Source organism: Varanus komodoensis, unplaced genomic scaffold, assembly GCF_004798865.1.
Source record: "Varanus komodoensis strain SLA01 unplaced genomic scaffold, ASM479886v1 scaffold20_1, whole genome shotgun sequence".
NCBI lineage: Eukaryota > Metazoa > Chordata > Lepidosauria > Squamata > Varanidae > Varanus > Varanus komodoensis.
The window spans coordinates 5,357,661-5,373,246 of NW_025335587.1; the positions used below are offsets into that span (position 1 = coordinate 5,357,661).

A 15,586-nucleotide genomic window follows, 5' to 3' on the forward strand; every position below is an offset into this window, starting at 1 on the left:
CTTTTACTCTGGAAGGAAATAAGAGAATATACAGCCCATTTTCTATCTGCAGCAGTCTGTGCTGTTGAAGCTGATTGGTGGGAGATTTAGGACATGTTTAAAAAGTGCTTCTTCACACAGCTTCTTCACTGTTAAACCGTGGAATTCCCTGCCATGGGAAGTGGTGATGGAGAGCAATATGGATGGCTTTAAAAGGGGATTGGACAGATTAATGAGGGAGGGGGCTATCAGTGGTGACTAGCCTTGCTGGCTATGTGCTACCTCCTTTACCGGCAGTGACATGCCTGCATACACCAGTTGCTGAGAGCTTGGGCAGGAGGAGGCCTTGCACCCATCTTACTTGAGGGATCCCGGCGGCAACTGGTCTGCCACCCTGAATACAGAGTGTTGGACTAGATGGACATTTGGTCTGATCCAGCTGGGCTTTTCTTGTGCTCTTAAGTTCTTCTGCTTCCCTTGCTGGAGACGACAGGAAGCAAACTATGGAAAAGAACCAGCTCAAGTGCCCATGGCTGAAAACAGCAAGTTCCTCTGGCGGTCAGCTCCCTACATCTCTCCTAGAAAGGTGTCTGTGTAACAAGAAGTCCAGCAATTGCAGCTTTTCCTAACAAAGAAGCATAACTGGAAATAACTTTGGAGATAAACTAATCCAGCTTCCTCCCTTTGCTCAATGCAAGCTCTACATTGCTTATAGGAGACTACAGCAAAAAAGCTGACCCAGCCTCTGCCAAATGGCCACCATGAGCCAGTCTGTTCCACTGTTGAGCAGGCCTTACCGTTAGAAGGTTTCTCCTCATGTTTTGGTGAAAACTGCTTCCCTGAAGTTTGTGCCCTCTTGGGTCCTGCTCATGAACCAACCGAGAACAAGTTTGCCCACCTATGGCATGATAGCTCTTCAGTGTGGGGATGGCTATTGTGTTGCCTCTTAATCTGCTTTCCATGCTGAAAGTGCCCAGCTTTTTGCTCAATGCTCATAGGAATTTCTCCCCTCAGTATGCTGGGAAAACCTCCACCCACTGCATGCTTCTGTTATCACAGGCACCCTGCCAGAATCCATCAAAATGGCCAGTCTGAGGCTTACCTACATAAAGTCCTGGAGGATACCAAAGAATAGGTCCGATGTCTTCCTCACCATTCAACAAGCAAATGCACCTGCCACTATCTGTAGGAAGCTCTCTTCTTCTGCCCTTTCACCTTTACAGCTTTTCCAGGAGATCCAACAACCCAAAACACTTTGCTGTCTGGGGAAGGGCAGCAAACACCTCTCTGTTGCCCCTAAATCAAGGTTCATAATGCTCCAAAACTTGATACAGTATTATGGCCCATGAGGCAGAAAATCCCACAAGAACCTCTGCCTGTCCCTGGCTGCTTTAGTTTAACCATTTGTGGCTTTTTAATGACCACAACCTGCTGTCTGAGGTAGATACTTTACTCTGCCTAATGGTGGTGTGGTGGTTAGTGTGTTGGACTGGGCACTTGGAGATGTGGATTCTGGCCCCCACTTGGCCATAAAACTCTCTGGGTGCAATCACTCATTCTCAGGCTTGCCTACCTCACAGAGTTGTTGTGAAAAGGATAAAACGGAGCTGTGTAAGTCAGCTTGGGTTCCTCACAGGAGGAAAAAGTGCAGGCCATGTACAATGCTATTACGATGATGGTAGAGCTGGGCCCGTGATTGGGACTAGAGAATAAACTAGCTGAGAGACGTTCAGGGTTCTGCTACTGTGTTGAATGTCCCATCTTTTGTCATGCTCTCGCTCATTGGTTCTTTCCCCACTCCCTCCTAGGAATGTTACCCTGGCCCAGGAACTTACGGGAATCCTTACGCCTTGCTTGAAGAAAAAGAAAAACGTTCTGTGACTGCGCTTGGAATAATGGACAGCAAAACAACAAAATATTTTGCCTTTCCCCATACGGCAAGCTTGGATTCTTAATTCTCCACTTAAGTGTCCTTATTGCTATGGTCTCCCTCTCTGGTAACTCCTAATCCCATAAAAGGGAAGCATCCCACCATGAGTTGCCACATGGAAGTCATCCTCGGGGATCAGGTGCATGAGGATGGAGGCCTCGCTTCTGAGCTTCTCAGTCTTTTCTAGGCTTGATGGTCAACAGTTTAAAATGTGTCTCTCCTTGATGCCGTTTTTAGGGAAGTGGTTTGGGCCCGGGGACCTACAATCACAAAAACAGTGTGGACGAGATGCTCAAACGAGTGGTCAGCACAAGAGGTCCCTATGAAATCTTCACAGGAGACAGGTCCAAGCCTATTATTTGTGGGCATTACGCTACTGACGTAAGTATGCTCATCTTCTTAACTTGCAAGAGTTTTTCAAAGTTCACGGGGCTGGTAGTAATTCAGGCAATACACTGTTGATGGTCAGATTCAGATCGATTGACAATACTTCAGCCACTCAGTGAATTTAGCTCCCAAAAAAGAGGATGTAGAAATACAGAGCCTAAGTTGCTTGTAATGACAACTATAAATTTCATGGCTAACTGCTGCTACAGTAAACAATAAACTTGGTTTATTTATTTGATTTCTATGTAAAAGAATAGGAGAAGCTACTTTAGAAAAGGTTCAGACTATTTCTAGAGTATCCAACACTCTCTTAATGCCTTAGCACTTACAATGGGTTGGATCCACACTAGTGCTTCTGTTCGCAGAAGGCACCTGATTAGCACAGCAGTACTAATCCAGAAGCAGTCTAGATCCAACAATCTCAGGTCACATTAGAAGAGGCACCTATATGAACCCTACACATAGTATGAAGAAAATGTACTTGAACTAAGAAATAAGAACTGATCTCATTCCAGTTCTGATGAATGAGCTTGAGCACATGTGGGTGATCCACTTGGGTTGAAGCCCTGCATTTGGAACGCCAAATTTCTGGGAGGCCATCTGCCCCACCACCCTGCTGCCCATGGGCCTTGCTGAAATAAAGGTCCAGCGACCCTGATTATTTTTTGTATGGATCTCCCAGCTTAGCTGACTTTTTGCTCACATGTGGTTCAATTTCTGGTGTCTTCATCCTGAACCTTTTGGCTTGAGCTTTTTCCTGAAATCAAAAGCCCTCCTCTATTCTGCCCATACATAACCTTTTTCAAACCAGGATGTCCTTAGGAAATAGGATCATTCATAGACAAAAACGCACAGAGAGACTGCAGAGTGGCCCATTCTATCTATGAGGCTTAAAGCATATGTACATTAGCAAATGCAAATCTGGGCTTTTTTTGCTGGATGGGTCTGAGCCCCGCATCCTTCTGGTACTGAGCACCACCCTTGGCATGTGTATGTCTAATATATTGCTTGAGGACAGAGCAAGGAACCAAAAGATGAGTTGCAGCTATTAGTAGTGAATCCACATAGATTTGGAGACACATTGTCCTCCCAAAGAGTTTGTTCCCTTATTTAATATTGCTAGAAAAAATCTGTTGAGCTGAGCAGCATCAATGTAAAGAGTTTCCTGGAAGAACTGAACACAAAGGAGAAAAAGAGGCATGGCGTTTTCAGTACCCTTGCACGGAATCCTGGCTGCCCAAGTGAACGGATCTTCTGGGCCACTGTTGGTCAGTGTCCACGTGAACAAGTAGGTGACTTTCTGCTGCTCCTTGACTACTAGCACAGCACTGATTTCCTTGGGCTGAAATGAGGGGGCTAGGAAGTAGCACAAGAAGAGTGCGCGCGCAAGAACCAAACGGGCTGTAGGTACCATGCAGCATGGCCTCTAGATACCAACCCTAAAACAGAGTAAAGGCCAGCCCAAAGAAGTCTCCTTTGCCATAGTGCCACTTTCATTGCCATTCCCTGGACAAGGGAGTCTGCAGTTTCTCAACCAAAATACTGTGGCTGGATGAGCAGTCCAGAGTGATGCTGGTATATAAGAAGGGTGCACAGCTAAAGAGGACCTTAAAAATAATTATACAGTGAAATGTGCATATGTGCACGTGTGTGTGCATGCACGCAAGTGTGTGTGACAGAGAGAGAGAGAGAGAGAGAGAGAGAGAGAGAGAGAGAGAGAGAGAAGATACATCTGCAATGCAAAGTGTGAATGCAGTAAAACACATTGATCTGAAATCTGCTTTACCATTGTGCAGTTTAACTCAGTGAACACTGTGAGGTACCTCTGCACTGTAGCCGAAGAGTGTCTCAAACAGCAGATTTAGGATTTCTTTCCCATCCTGCCTCACCCCCACCCCCCACTGCACTGGGGGTGATATCCAGCTCTTCTTCTTCTTGAAATGCACTAGTACAGTACAGGGAGAGGTGTTTCCTACCTCATGGCAGTCAGCTTCCCCGACCCTGCACTTTCTCCCCAAATACTTATTATAGGCACCAGTTAGGGGTGTCAGCTAAACCATCCCTTCTCTTCTGCTGCCCTCCATTTTCTTTCTGCCCCCACCAACTGCCCATGTCACAATAGCTCTCAGCCATAGATATAATTTCTAGACTCACACTGTTTAGAGTTCCTTGAACATCCTGTTTCTCTTTTCTTGAGGTGAAATTGAACACTGCCTGCAGCAAACAATAGAAAAATCCTGAAAATTATTGTAGCTGTGTTTGGAGAGCACCCTCACCTCTCTAGAAGGGGCAGTAATCCCTGTTTTTGGCACTCGGTATGAATGTGGAAGTCTCATATCCACACAGTGGGGGTGAATTACTCTGATACTTGCTGACCTCTTCTGCACATATACACCAACATTCTGTAAATCCTGAAAACTGACAGACCCCTTACTGAGCTGCTCCTGCTTTTAGTGCTTTAAAAATTCAAAAGCTGCAATCCTGTACCCACTTACCTGGGAGTCAGAACTCAATGGGACTTACTTCTGTGCAAGTTTCTGCATATTTAGGAAGGCCTATGACTGTGTAGAAAATGTTATCTTATCATTGGCAGACTTGAAGTTCACTCTTATTGGAAATAAGTGGGCCCTGAGATGAAGTGTTGTCCCCTGCTCCCTTCGTGATGGATCAGTCCAATCTTCCCCAGTAGGGTATTCTAATTCTGAAATCTGGGTGCCCCTACAGAGTGATTAATTTATCACTGTTATTATTGTTTAAAGCTCCTAATTCAAAATCATTGTTTATGTGTTCGTTACAGTACAAAGCAGGGCCAGGGTCATATGACATAAAGCATATTAAGAGAACAGAATATGAAAATCAACCACCATTCTGGATTGGTGCAAAAAGATTTGACAGAAAAGCATACCGTCTCTTTTTTGGAAATGCAGTAAGTAGATTACAATACGATAGGAACAGATAATTGCTGCACAAAGTATCACTTTTCTTACCTTCTACCTATCAAGCTCCCTTCTGTTTAGTTTATGGCTCTAAAGTCAATATGATATAGTATGTGACTTGCTGGGAAGGGGAAATCTGAATATGAAAACTTGTACGGCCGCAAAGTTTTGGTCAGTGATTGCCTCTTAGGAGTAACCTATTTCACAGGGTTGTTGTGAAAAAAGGATGGTGGGTAAGGATAGAGTTTTTGGGAGGAAGAGTACAAGAATCATTAAAAGATGCTAGAGAAGATTTTGTATCATTGAGATCCAGTTTTCATGCTTTTCATGTCACGCTGCAGGCCGCTTATACAAGGTCTTTTAAGGAGCAATCCTAGCCAAATAAAACTCCCGTAATTCCCGTTTCTCTCTAAACATGCATAGCGTTTGCTCTTAGGTATGGCGTTAGGGGCAATTATTTAATTCTATGGCATCTTATCAACATTTAGGTTCAAGGCATCTATGACAAGAGGAAAATAAAAATACAGTAGACGAACCATAAAAGCAGGAGATGAAACAATAAAAGCATCCAGTAAATCCGAGTTAACCACAAGAAACAGTAAAAAGGGTTGTACAAATGGTCAGGCCAGATTTTCCTGGGCATTTTGAACATTAAGGCGTCAGACACACATCCCAAGACTCCCAGAAGCAGGGAAAAGACCCTCTATGGAGCAGCCAACTGCCTAACCTCAGAAAAGCTTTCCCCAAGCTGCAAGTGGAAGTGCCTTCCAGATGTGTTGGACAGCATATCCCAGCATGCCTAGCTAGCATATTCACAGGGAGCAGGGAATGCACGCTGCCTACCTCATGTTGTAGAATGAGAGCACAGTTCTATGTGCACTTACGTGAAAGTAGGACTTATTTCCAAGCAAGCATGAATATTGAGGTTGGTAACCTGTGGCCCACTGAGATATTGTTCCCCTACGTCTCCTGCCTTCCAGACCATTATCCATTCTGGCTGATGCAGACATTCATGAGAGCCCAGCAACGTCTTGCGGGGAGGCACTGCAGGTCCCCCATTCCTGATGTGCCTGATCAGGCTTTCTAGTAGTTAATTCTTTCTCTTCAACAAGCTCAACCACCCTTGCTTTGTGTTAGCTTGAGGGAATCCTTTAAGTAGCCTGATAGACTGTCACATTTCCTTTTGTGGATTGGCTAAACCTCTTTTAGAAATGTAAGTGCCAAAGGGACCATTCAGCACTGTTCCTCCTTCTTGTGCTCTTTCTTGTATCATCTGTATTCATCATCTCCAGGTTCCTGTGGTGAACTGGAACAAAGCTGGAAGGACTCAAACAGTCAGGGAAAGCTTTCACTTTGAAAGAGTTCACTTCCACTCAGGAAATAGGAAAGGACGCCCAAGCAGTTTTTTTCCCTTGATGCTTGAGAGCCGGGAACTTAAAAGAGGTCAAGAATGAAGGCTCTTTCATAATTGATGGGGAACCTGGCTGGTGCTGATTAAGTGCCACTGATCATCTGGGTAGAGCTGCACTTGCGGGCGGATGGCTTGCAATTGCATTGCAAGTGGAGAGGCAGTGATTTTGCAGGTCCGGCCGCCGGTGGATCTAAACTGGCCTATTCCAAAAAGAGAGGCCTCACCAGTGGTCTGGGTGCACATGCCCAGAGTTGTAGGAGCAGTCTTGTATGTGTCTGGGAATCAAGGAAGCAGGCTTGAGAGCACTGATGCTCTCACATAGCTAAAAGGTGCTCTCCCTGCTGTACTGTCATGGGGGCGGGGGGTTGCCTTTCAAAGGAATGCTTTTGTCTCATAACCTTCCCTTGCAGTAACAGCAGCCACAGCTATAGCTGGTACTCTCCAGATGTTCTGGACTATGACTCCCAGAATTCTTGACCATCAGAATTCTGAAACATCTGGAGGGCACTGGGTTAGAGAAGGCTGATCCATAACACTGATGATCAGGGGAGTATCAAAGTTCACTCAGCAGCAAAACTGGTGTTGCAAATGGCCCGAGCTTCAGTCCCAACATTGCCAGGTAGGATGCCTGCTCTCCCTAAGACCTGACTGAGAACCTCCTTTGATATGATCATATCTGTACACTGTGATCAGCAGCTGAGGTCTTCCTTGCAGTGCCTCTTCTAAGGGAGGTTGGAAGGATAGCAACTCAACAGGGGTGTACTAGGTGGTTAGAGACCTGTTATTCCCTGCACAGGGTAGAGACCTGGACAGAGACCTGTTCTCCCCTGCAGTGGAGGGCAAGGCATGCTCCAATGGAGTAAAGCTCAGGGAACCAAGGTTCAATTTGTATTCCAGGAAGTACTTCCTGACAGTTAGGACCCTGAGGGTATGGAATGGGCTTCCACTGGAGGTGGCTGAGGCCCCATCCATGAGGGTGTTCAAAGATAGGCTGGACATGCACATGGTGGACATGTCATGAGCAGAGCCGGCTGGAGCCAGGGGTCAGACTAGATGGCCCGGGAGGCCCCTTCTGACTTGCTCTGTTTCTATGTTTCCCAGACAATTGAGGAATGCCCTCTTCAGAGTGATCCACCTGGCAGCAATGCTATCACCTTTTCAGCATCAATTCAAGACTCTTTTCTACTCCAGATGTTTGACAGCATTTTTTAAAATGTTAGTTCCTTTATCAGGTCTTGGTATTTTACTGTTATTTCACCTGTTTTAAATTGTTTTAAAACACTATATACTAAATATTAAATATTAGGATCTGGGCAGCTAGAGTGCTGTCTGGAGATCAGAACCACCACCACAATACTTGCAAGATCTGTCCCAGGCCCTGCTGGAGCTCCTGGCCTCCTGATGAGCACCAGCTGGGAGACCTGGAGTAAGAACTATATAAGAGCAAGTGCTTCCCTCCATTAACTGTCTCAGCCGCTTAGGTTTTCCTGCTAGCTGTAGTATGGTCCAGTACCCGCATTTACCTGATCTTCGCTGCATCCAGGCCCGGCCCTGCCCTGCCCTGGCAAAGCAGGGCAGCCTGCTAGCTGTGGTTCAGTTCCTTGCATCCTGCTGCATCTGCTCTCTGCTGTGCCAAGCTGTTCTGGTCTTTTTCTTGATACATACTTGTCCTGGTTCTTGACTTCAGCCTGTTTCTTGTCTCTGTTTTCACTACTGGAATTCAGACTGTGTTTGGACTCTGGTTTTGTGCCTTGGTGCCTGTGCCCCTGCCTTGGCTTGGCCACCCTGCACCATCACAAAAGGAACGGCTCTGCCTGAGAGTTCAGAGCCACTGCTAGGAGATGCTGAAATGTCGTGGCTCATGCAGCATGGCACGTAGCCATTGTGGGCTGTGCTGCCTGAACCTGGGCCACTTACTGCAGGTTGGCTAAATTGTTGCGGGGAGGGGGGCACAAGCCATCCTGACAACCCATGGCTTCTTCTGGGGCCCTTTGGGACAGTGATGGATTGTCATGCCATCTGAAGGCAATTTCATGGTGGGTTGAACTAACTGGCTAACAAACTATTTACCAAGAGTGGCAAAAAACCTGCTGCCCTTTGCAGTCTCACGCATGCCCCCACCAGTAATTCCCCACCCCTGAGGCCTAAGTGGCACTTAGGAGTTATGCTACTGGTTCACCTCTGTACTTTTTCTATCATATAATTTCCGTTGACAACTTGGCAGCAGGCCTTTGGCTACTGTGTACAATTAAACTCTTGGTGGCAGAGTTTCCTCTTGTCAATTGCCTTTGCTGTTACCTCCTCAGGTTCAGGGAAAGACTATTGAGCATCTGTAAGAGCCAGTGCTGGGAACACAATCATATTTATGCATGGGATCCTATTATGTGTGTTTTTTTCCCCTGACTGGTTCTGCCCACAAGAAGCAATATGGTTTTCCCAAGCTGTGCTATCCAGCAGCTTCCTGTATCCATGAAAGAAAATTGTATTGGGTTCGCTTTTATTGTGTTGCTAGAATTTAGCCTCCATCTCAGGGAGTCTGCCTGGGCAGTGGCTCTCCCTGCTAAGGGTATTCCCCAACAGCAAAGGGCATAATTTGGAAGAGAGGTAGAAGCCTCAGTAAACCTTCAGGACCCCCTACATTTTGGTCCACAGTACCCACACCAGAAAAACACAGATTCGCGGACCTTTTATTTTGCATGCAGAGCAAAAGCGCTGCTAAGACACACGAGGCTCATGCTTTCATTTGCCGCTGACACACAAGACTGGGCTTTCAAGCAGTGGCCTTTGCTTGCCACCTACTTTTTCAGGCTTACAGAGAATTTTACAGGAGATTTTCCCCCAGCAGTGGAGATCCGTTATAAGCATTAGATGAATTCAGTAGGATTCAAGCAATGCTGAACGAAATGAAGAGTGCCTCCCACTGGTAGTGATAACTATGTGTTTGGCTAAAAAGTGCTGGCTTAGTGCTTTGCACATGACCAAAGCAGGTGTAGTGTGAGACACCATTATCGTAACAGCTTCCGTCTCCCCACCCTGTTTATGAAGACAGTAATCTTCCGTTAAGCCTGGCGCTGGCAATCTGCAGCCCGTGGTCCACAAAGTGTGCCCTTTTTGAAACCAAAGCTTGTGCTCCCCTCATGCCTTGTTTAACAGAAAAGAAATCTCTTTCCCCACCACAGCAACACATTCAGTAGCATGGTATGGTGGCAGTGGCAGGGAGCAGCGGGACAGTATGGCCTCCAAAACCCTTGGGCATTGCTTACTCCTGTGTACACAGTGTTATGCCTGTCTAGCACTGCAACTCACTCCCATGGAGTTGATCATGGGATCGTAACATAGCCCTATTGCATCAGACTGGGACGGCACTCCAGCATCTTGTCGCACAGGCTAATGCAAGAAAAAACTAACAGGACAAGGCAGCATCTTCTGCCCAAACCTGAACATGATACCTCCTGCTTTAATGAAATGCTGAGACTTGGTCTTGGTGCCTACTGGTGACACAATACACTACTTCAGGGGTCTCAAACTCAACTTCCCTGGGGGCCGCTGGAAGTAGAGTCTGGGTGAGGCTGGGCCGCAGCAAGTATTCCACCACCGCGGTGGTGGTGGGCCGCTCATCCCGCGGCCGGCCCAGGTGCCGCCGGTGCTTTGAAGGCCGCAGGGCCCCTCCCCCGTGCCCCGCCCCTCCCGGCAATTGGCCCGCGGGCCGCGAGTTTGAGACCCCTGCCCTACTTGAACCTGCTCAATTTCCACTTTAAGCTAGAAATTTCCCTGGAAGCAGAAATGACAAAACAGAGGCTTTCATACTTTGGGTGTATCACGAGAAGACAAGACTCACTGGAGAAGTCAGTTGTGATAGGGGAGGTCACAGTCAGAAAAAGAAAAGGAAGACCAGCTATGAGATGGATCCATTCCGTCAAGGAAGCCACAGCCTTGAACCTAGAGCAGCTAAGCAGGAATGTTATGCATAGGGCATTTTGTAGGGCTTCATTCATAGGGTCACCGTAAGTCAAAAACAACAACAATGAACTTCCACCAGACTCTGTCTTAGGAGTGTCATCTAAGTATATGGGGAAAGACTGTTAGGATCAGGGAATAAGTATTTTATATTGGAGGAAGACATCAGTGAGACTGGATGCCTGCTCTACTCTTATTAAGAACGTAATTTTCATTACCTTCAATATAGCGCACACAGCTGAACATGAAGAATTTCATTCCTCAGATCCTGAAGGCTTTCAGACATGTCAGGGAACAAGAGGGTATGCAGGTAGCCCAACCAATGGCATTGTGCATGTCTAAAGTGTGGAAAAGGAACTCGTGCAGAACAGAGACATAATGTCCATGCATTTCTCCCAAGTGAGCTCAACTCCAGATTCTGCAAGTAAAAGGCATTTAAAGGAATTTGCAAAGGTGCTAATCAACATTCTTACAATATCCACAGCAGCTATTTGTTGACTGTTTTATTTCTTTTGTTTTGTGAGCTGTCCGGAGAGCTTCAGCTATTGAGCCATATAGAAATGTAATAAATACTCTTCTACTTACAGAATCCAGTTGGAGTTGGCCGCTATGATACCACAAAGCATGAGAAATACCCAAAGAAAACCAGATACCGTTCACTTTATATGAATGATGCACAGCGTTACCTTAGTAACCTGGAAAGGGACAAGTGCTTACAGTAAGTGAAATTTCATATATGGTGGTTGTAGGGTGACTTAGTTGAAACCACCTTCACCCCCCCCCCAAAAGAAATCATAGGGAATTGAAATTCTGTTTGAACAATTCATCCAATTTTTGATTGATAAGACTTGACCTAATTTAAATCCCAATTTTGGGTTACAATGTACTTTAAGCAGAAGTGTGCTTTCGGATTGGTAGTCTGAATACTAACAATCAGAAAGCACTGCTTAGTTACAGTCTTTGCTAGGATTTTCCAAGGTAAGAAAAATGATGGAAGGAGCTGTTCAAAATTACAGAAAGGCTGTGAGTGGAAACATAATCTGATCCCACCCACCTCCCTTGTAAAATTCCTTGAATGATGGCACAGCAACAATCTTGTCTGGAAGCACTCAGATCTGGACAATTCTTTCCAGGATCCACTTATTTATCATATTGATAGGAACAGCTGTCAAGAAATACTTTCTGGGTGACTGTTGAAACCAATCTAGAATAGTAAATGAAATAGTCTCAAGAAATAGGAAAGTAATAAGGATATAAGTGTTTAAAATGAAGAAGTGTTACGTAGGGTGAAAGATTTTTCCCCTTTTGTTACTGTACTTGCTTTGTTCTGTCTTAGGGTGCAAACCTTCTGAATTGTGGTTTAACTAGAATGCCTAAATTCATTCCAAAATAGGAAAATAGTTCAGCTCCAATTGCTGGTGAGCACTGACAAATAATTATGATACAAATCTTGACTGGATCACTGTTCTCTTTTTCACAGAGGGTTTTTTTCTCTTTTAATTAATGCACTCATCCTGATGGGCATATTAGCAAAAATGCTACATAAAAAAGAATCTTGCTGAAGTTGTACATACAGTGGTACCTTGGCTCACAAACTCAATCTGTTCCACGACCCTGGTCACGACCCAAATTGGTCATGAGCCAAGTCAAGTTTCCCCATCAGGTTCAATGTAAATAAGGCTAATCTGTTCTGTAACCATTTTTTTTAATCACAAAAATTTGAAGTAAAGTGACAAAGAACAACAAAGATCATGGCCATCTCCCCTCACCCCCCCAGCACAACCGCGATTGCGCCCGTGTTGCCTGCCCGATCGTGCCTGCGATCACAGCCATACACAGGTGTGATCGCGGTCATGCTCGGGCAGGGAACACGGGCGCAATTGTGGTCATCTTCCCCCACCCAGCACGATTGTGGCCACCTCCCCACCCCAACTGCGCAATTGCAGTGGCGCTCGTGCAGGGAAGGCGGGCGCAATCGTGGTCGTCACCCGATACGGAGTTCGCAACCTGAGGCAACATTTTCCTGAAATTTCTGTTCATGACCCGATTTGGTCATGACCGGAGGCGTTCTTGAGCCGAGGTACCACCGTACATGTATCAGAGTTGCTTTTTGCAGCATTTTACCACTGCATTCACATTCATTGGTAATACGTGTGGGGAAGGGAAGATATGATGAAAAGCACAAATGGCATGTAGAGTGCTCTGTACAAAGATACTCCGGCTCCAAGACGTTAGGGTTTTAAAGATAAAAACAAATACTTTAATTAGACTCAGAAATGGACTAGAAGCCAGGGCAGCTGTTGGCAAAAATGGTCATGAGCAGCTTCAGACAGAAGCCTGAGAGCTCTATTTTGACTTAACAAGTTTCTGAGCCATGTTCAAAGGTAGCCCCGCATGCAGTATGTTTACAAGGAGCTGACTAGAGTGCAGATCACTTGGTTGACTTTGGCCCAGGGTGGCCATACCTGTGACATCAAGTTATGAAAGGCATTCCTTACTTCTGAAGCCACAAGTGCCTCAAGTAATCATGAAACAGCATCTCCTCTCTCCAGGAGAGTTGATGTACTGTCTAGAACAAGTTGAACAGTGACTGATAAGGCAATAACCCAGTTTCATAGACTAATTACCATGGGGGGACGGAATACAACTAAATTCTGGCCCCTTTTTATTTTATAGCAGTAGAAAGTTGTAACTTGCAGGGGTGGGCAGAAAGCTGATGTCCAGATGTTTTGGATTTCACTTGCAGAATTTCTGATCAACGGCCATACTGGCAGAGGCTTCTGTGAGTTGAACTCCAAGACATTTGCATTTTGTTCATCCTACACTACAGTTACATGTTACCCAAAAGTAAGCCCTATTGAGATCAATGAGACTTACTCTTAGGTAAATCATTATGGAGATCTAACTTAATATGTTTGTGTTGTGCTGCACCAGAATTTTATGCAGAAATTCTAAACATAATGTGTTTCACAAAATGAAAATCTGGTTTTCTTTTGATGAGCTTTTTTCTTGTTTTGATTTTAATTGGTGAGTTCTCATTATAACTGCTTTATATTTTAGTGTTAGCTCCCTTGAGCTCTATTTTTAGTTCAAAGGAGAGCTTTTATGAAGCTACACTACCATTCTCCTTTGATGAAAGGTGGAATAAACATATCACTGCAGGAATGTTAAACCTCAGGCACATGGGACAAATCTGTCCTTCCAGAGTTCACCACATCACCCTACCTTCTTTCTCCTGACCTCCTGATCCTGCTTTTATGCATCGTAACCCATTCGGGAAGGTTAAAATGTCTCTCCTGAAGTTTTGTTCTTAGTTGTAAGAGCTTTCAGCTAAAATTCTTTGGCCTCACTCACCAGAGTGAAATGCAGCCTCCAAGAACGTACCTGAAACTTGAATTCAGTCCATTGGCTGAAAAAAGGTTCAAACCTTCCCCCTCCCAAGCTGGCTTACTCTTTTCTCAGCCCATCCTTTTTTCTTTTTTTCAGGGAGCGAATCACACCTGTTAATAAAGGCCACTGGAAGTACCCAGCATCTGCCTGAGCAGTCCTTGTTGCTTCTTGAAGCAAGACGTGTTTCAGCCATCAGGCATTTGCTTTTATGGAAAATTCTGCCACCATTAACTGCATGAAGAGAACATTGATCCCTAAACATCTGCTTCACTGAAATAACTCATACCCATTTGAAATAATTTCTTGGTGATTTTGGTGATCACCTGTCAAAGATACCAAGACACATGGTGGAATCTGGAAAACACATTTCTCTTTTTAAATCAGGTTACGGCCAGAATTAGGTCAAAATTAAAATTGACATAGAAATGGACATGCTTACTATCATTGTATCCATAATCCAAAAATTGTTCCTTTATGTTGTGAGAAAAGGGAGTGTTTGTACTTTGCATTTAGCTGTGCTTTGCATTTAGCACCCCACCCCAGGAAAGGAAGGTATATAAAGAAGATATGGCAAGAGAGTGAGTCTTTTCTGCCAAGATCATGTAGTAACAAGAATTCATAAATTATTGGCCTGTGGGTAGCTATTACACTTTTTCAATCCTCTAGCAAGGCAGTTCTTGGAGGCTTGAATGTCAGCTTGTATTTGCTTATTTTACTTAATTGAACTGTGGAGAGCAAGTCAAATAAAATAGTAGTCTTCTATTATACCTTAAAGAAGATATCTGCATCCTTTTTACCTGGATACCCAAGCAGCTCACAACATTCATGACACAGAGTTCTGTTAAAAGTGTTACACTTTAAACCAAAGTATAAGCTAAAGAAATGAATCCATGCAAGAAAGGGAGGATGGGCTGAAAACCAGAACTCTAGAAAAACTCAACTCAGATGCACAAATCAGAAGACAATAGATCTCCCACATACCATCAGCTTCTCTACACAAGGCTTGTATTATGCACCTATGATATTTGACTCATGGAAGTTGCATGGTCTTTTCCTGATGGAATTGGTCCTAGAGGATAATGACAAGTTTTCCAGTCAGTTTTGGAATTTTCTTAATTCCTAGGAATCTGATGTTTTTTCCAGATGAGGCCATTATTTATGACTGAAGCCTACTGTGGTTTTGCAATTCCCCTCTGTATCACAGCATCATCATGTTTTGGGTAACGCAACATATAGTTCTGCAGGACATACACGGCCAGCTTGTCATGTTCCAAGCCATACACACGATAGAGAACCTACAGCATGGTTACAACACAACAGAGAATCACCAACGGGCAGAGAATGAGCAGTCTCCTGTCCAGAGATCTCCACCTCAGCTCCCAGGTAGACCTGACCCCTAACTGTGAGCAGAGGTCACATGGATTCAAATGTGTCAACCAGGAAACCCGGTGGGAATTTCAACCCAATAAGCAGCTGCCCTTGCTGCCTGGTCGAGAACTCCACCATGCTCCTGGGGTCAATTGCCATTTTGCTGTGATGAAACTCATTTTTCAGAATAAAGATACCTTTTCAATCTCTCACCTTGTGTGTAATTGA

The 15,586-nt window shown here is 44.9% G+C and overlaps 1 protein-coding gene across 1 annotated transcript in view; it reads left to right on the plus strand.

Moving 5' to 3' along the window:
* The window catches only part of LEXM (lymphocyte expansion molecule), a 28,403-nt gene extending 14,134 nt beyond the window's left edge, over positions 1–14,269 (plus strand). Inside the window, exons 6-11 of the mRNA XM_044430306.1 lie at positions 1,788–1,916; positions 2,147–2,290; positions 3,420–3,584; positions 5,094–5,222; positions 11,188–11,318; positions 14,087–14,269. Coding sequence (XP_044286241.1) covers positions 1,788–1,916; positions 2,147–2,290; positions 3,420–3,584; positions 5,094–5,222; positions 11,188–11,318; positions 14,087–14,141 — 753 coding nt within the window. The 3' untranslated portion in view covers positions 14,142–14,269. The remainder of the gene's footprint in view (positions 1–1,787; positions 1,917–2,146; positions 2,291–3,419; positions 3,585–5,093; positions 5,223–11,187; positions 11,319–14,086) is intronic.
* Positions 14,270–15,586: the final 1,317 nt, after the last annotated feature.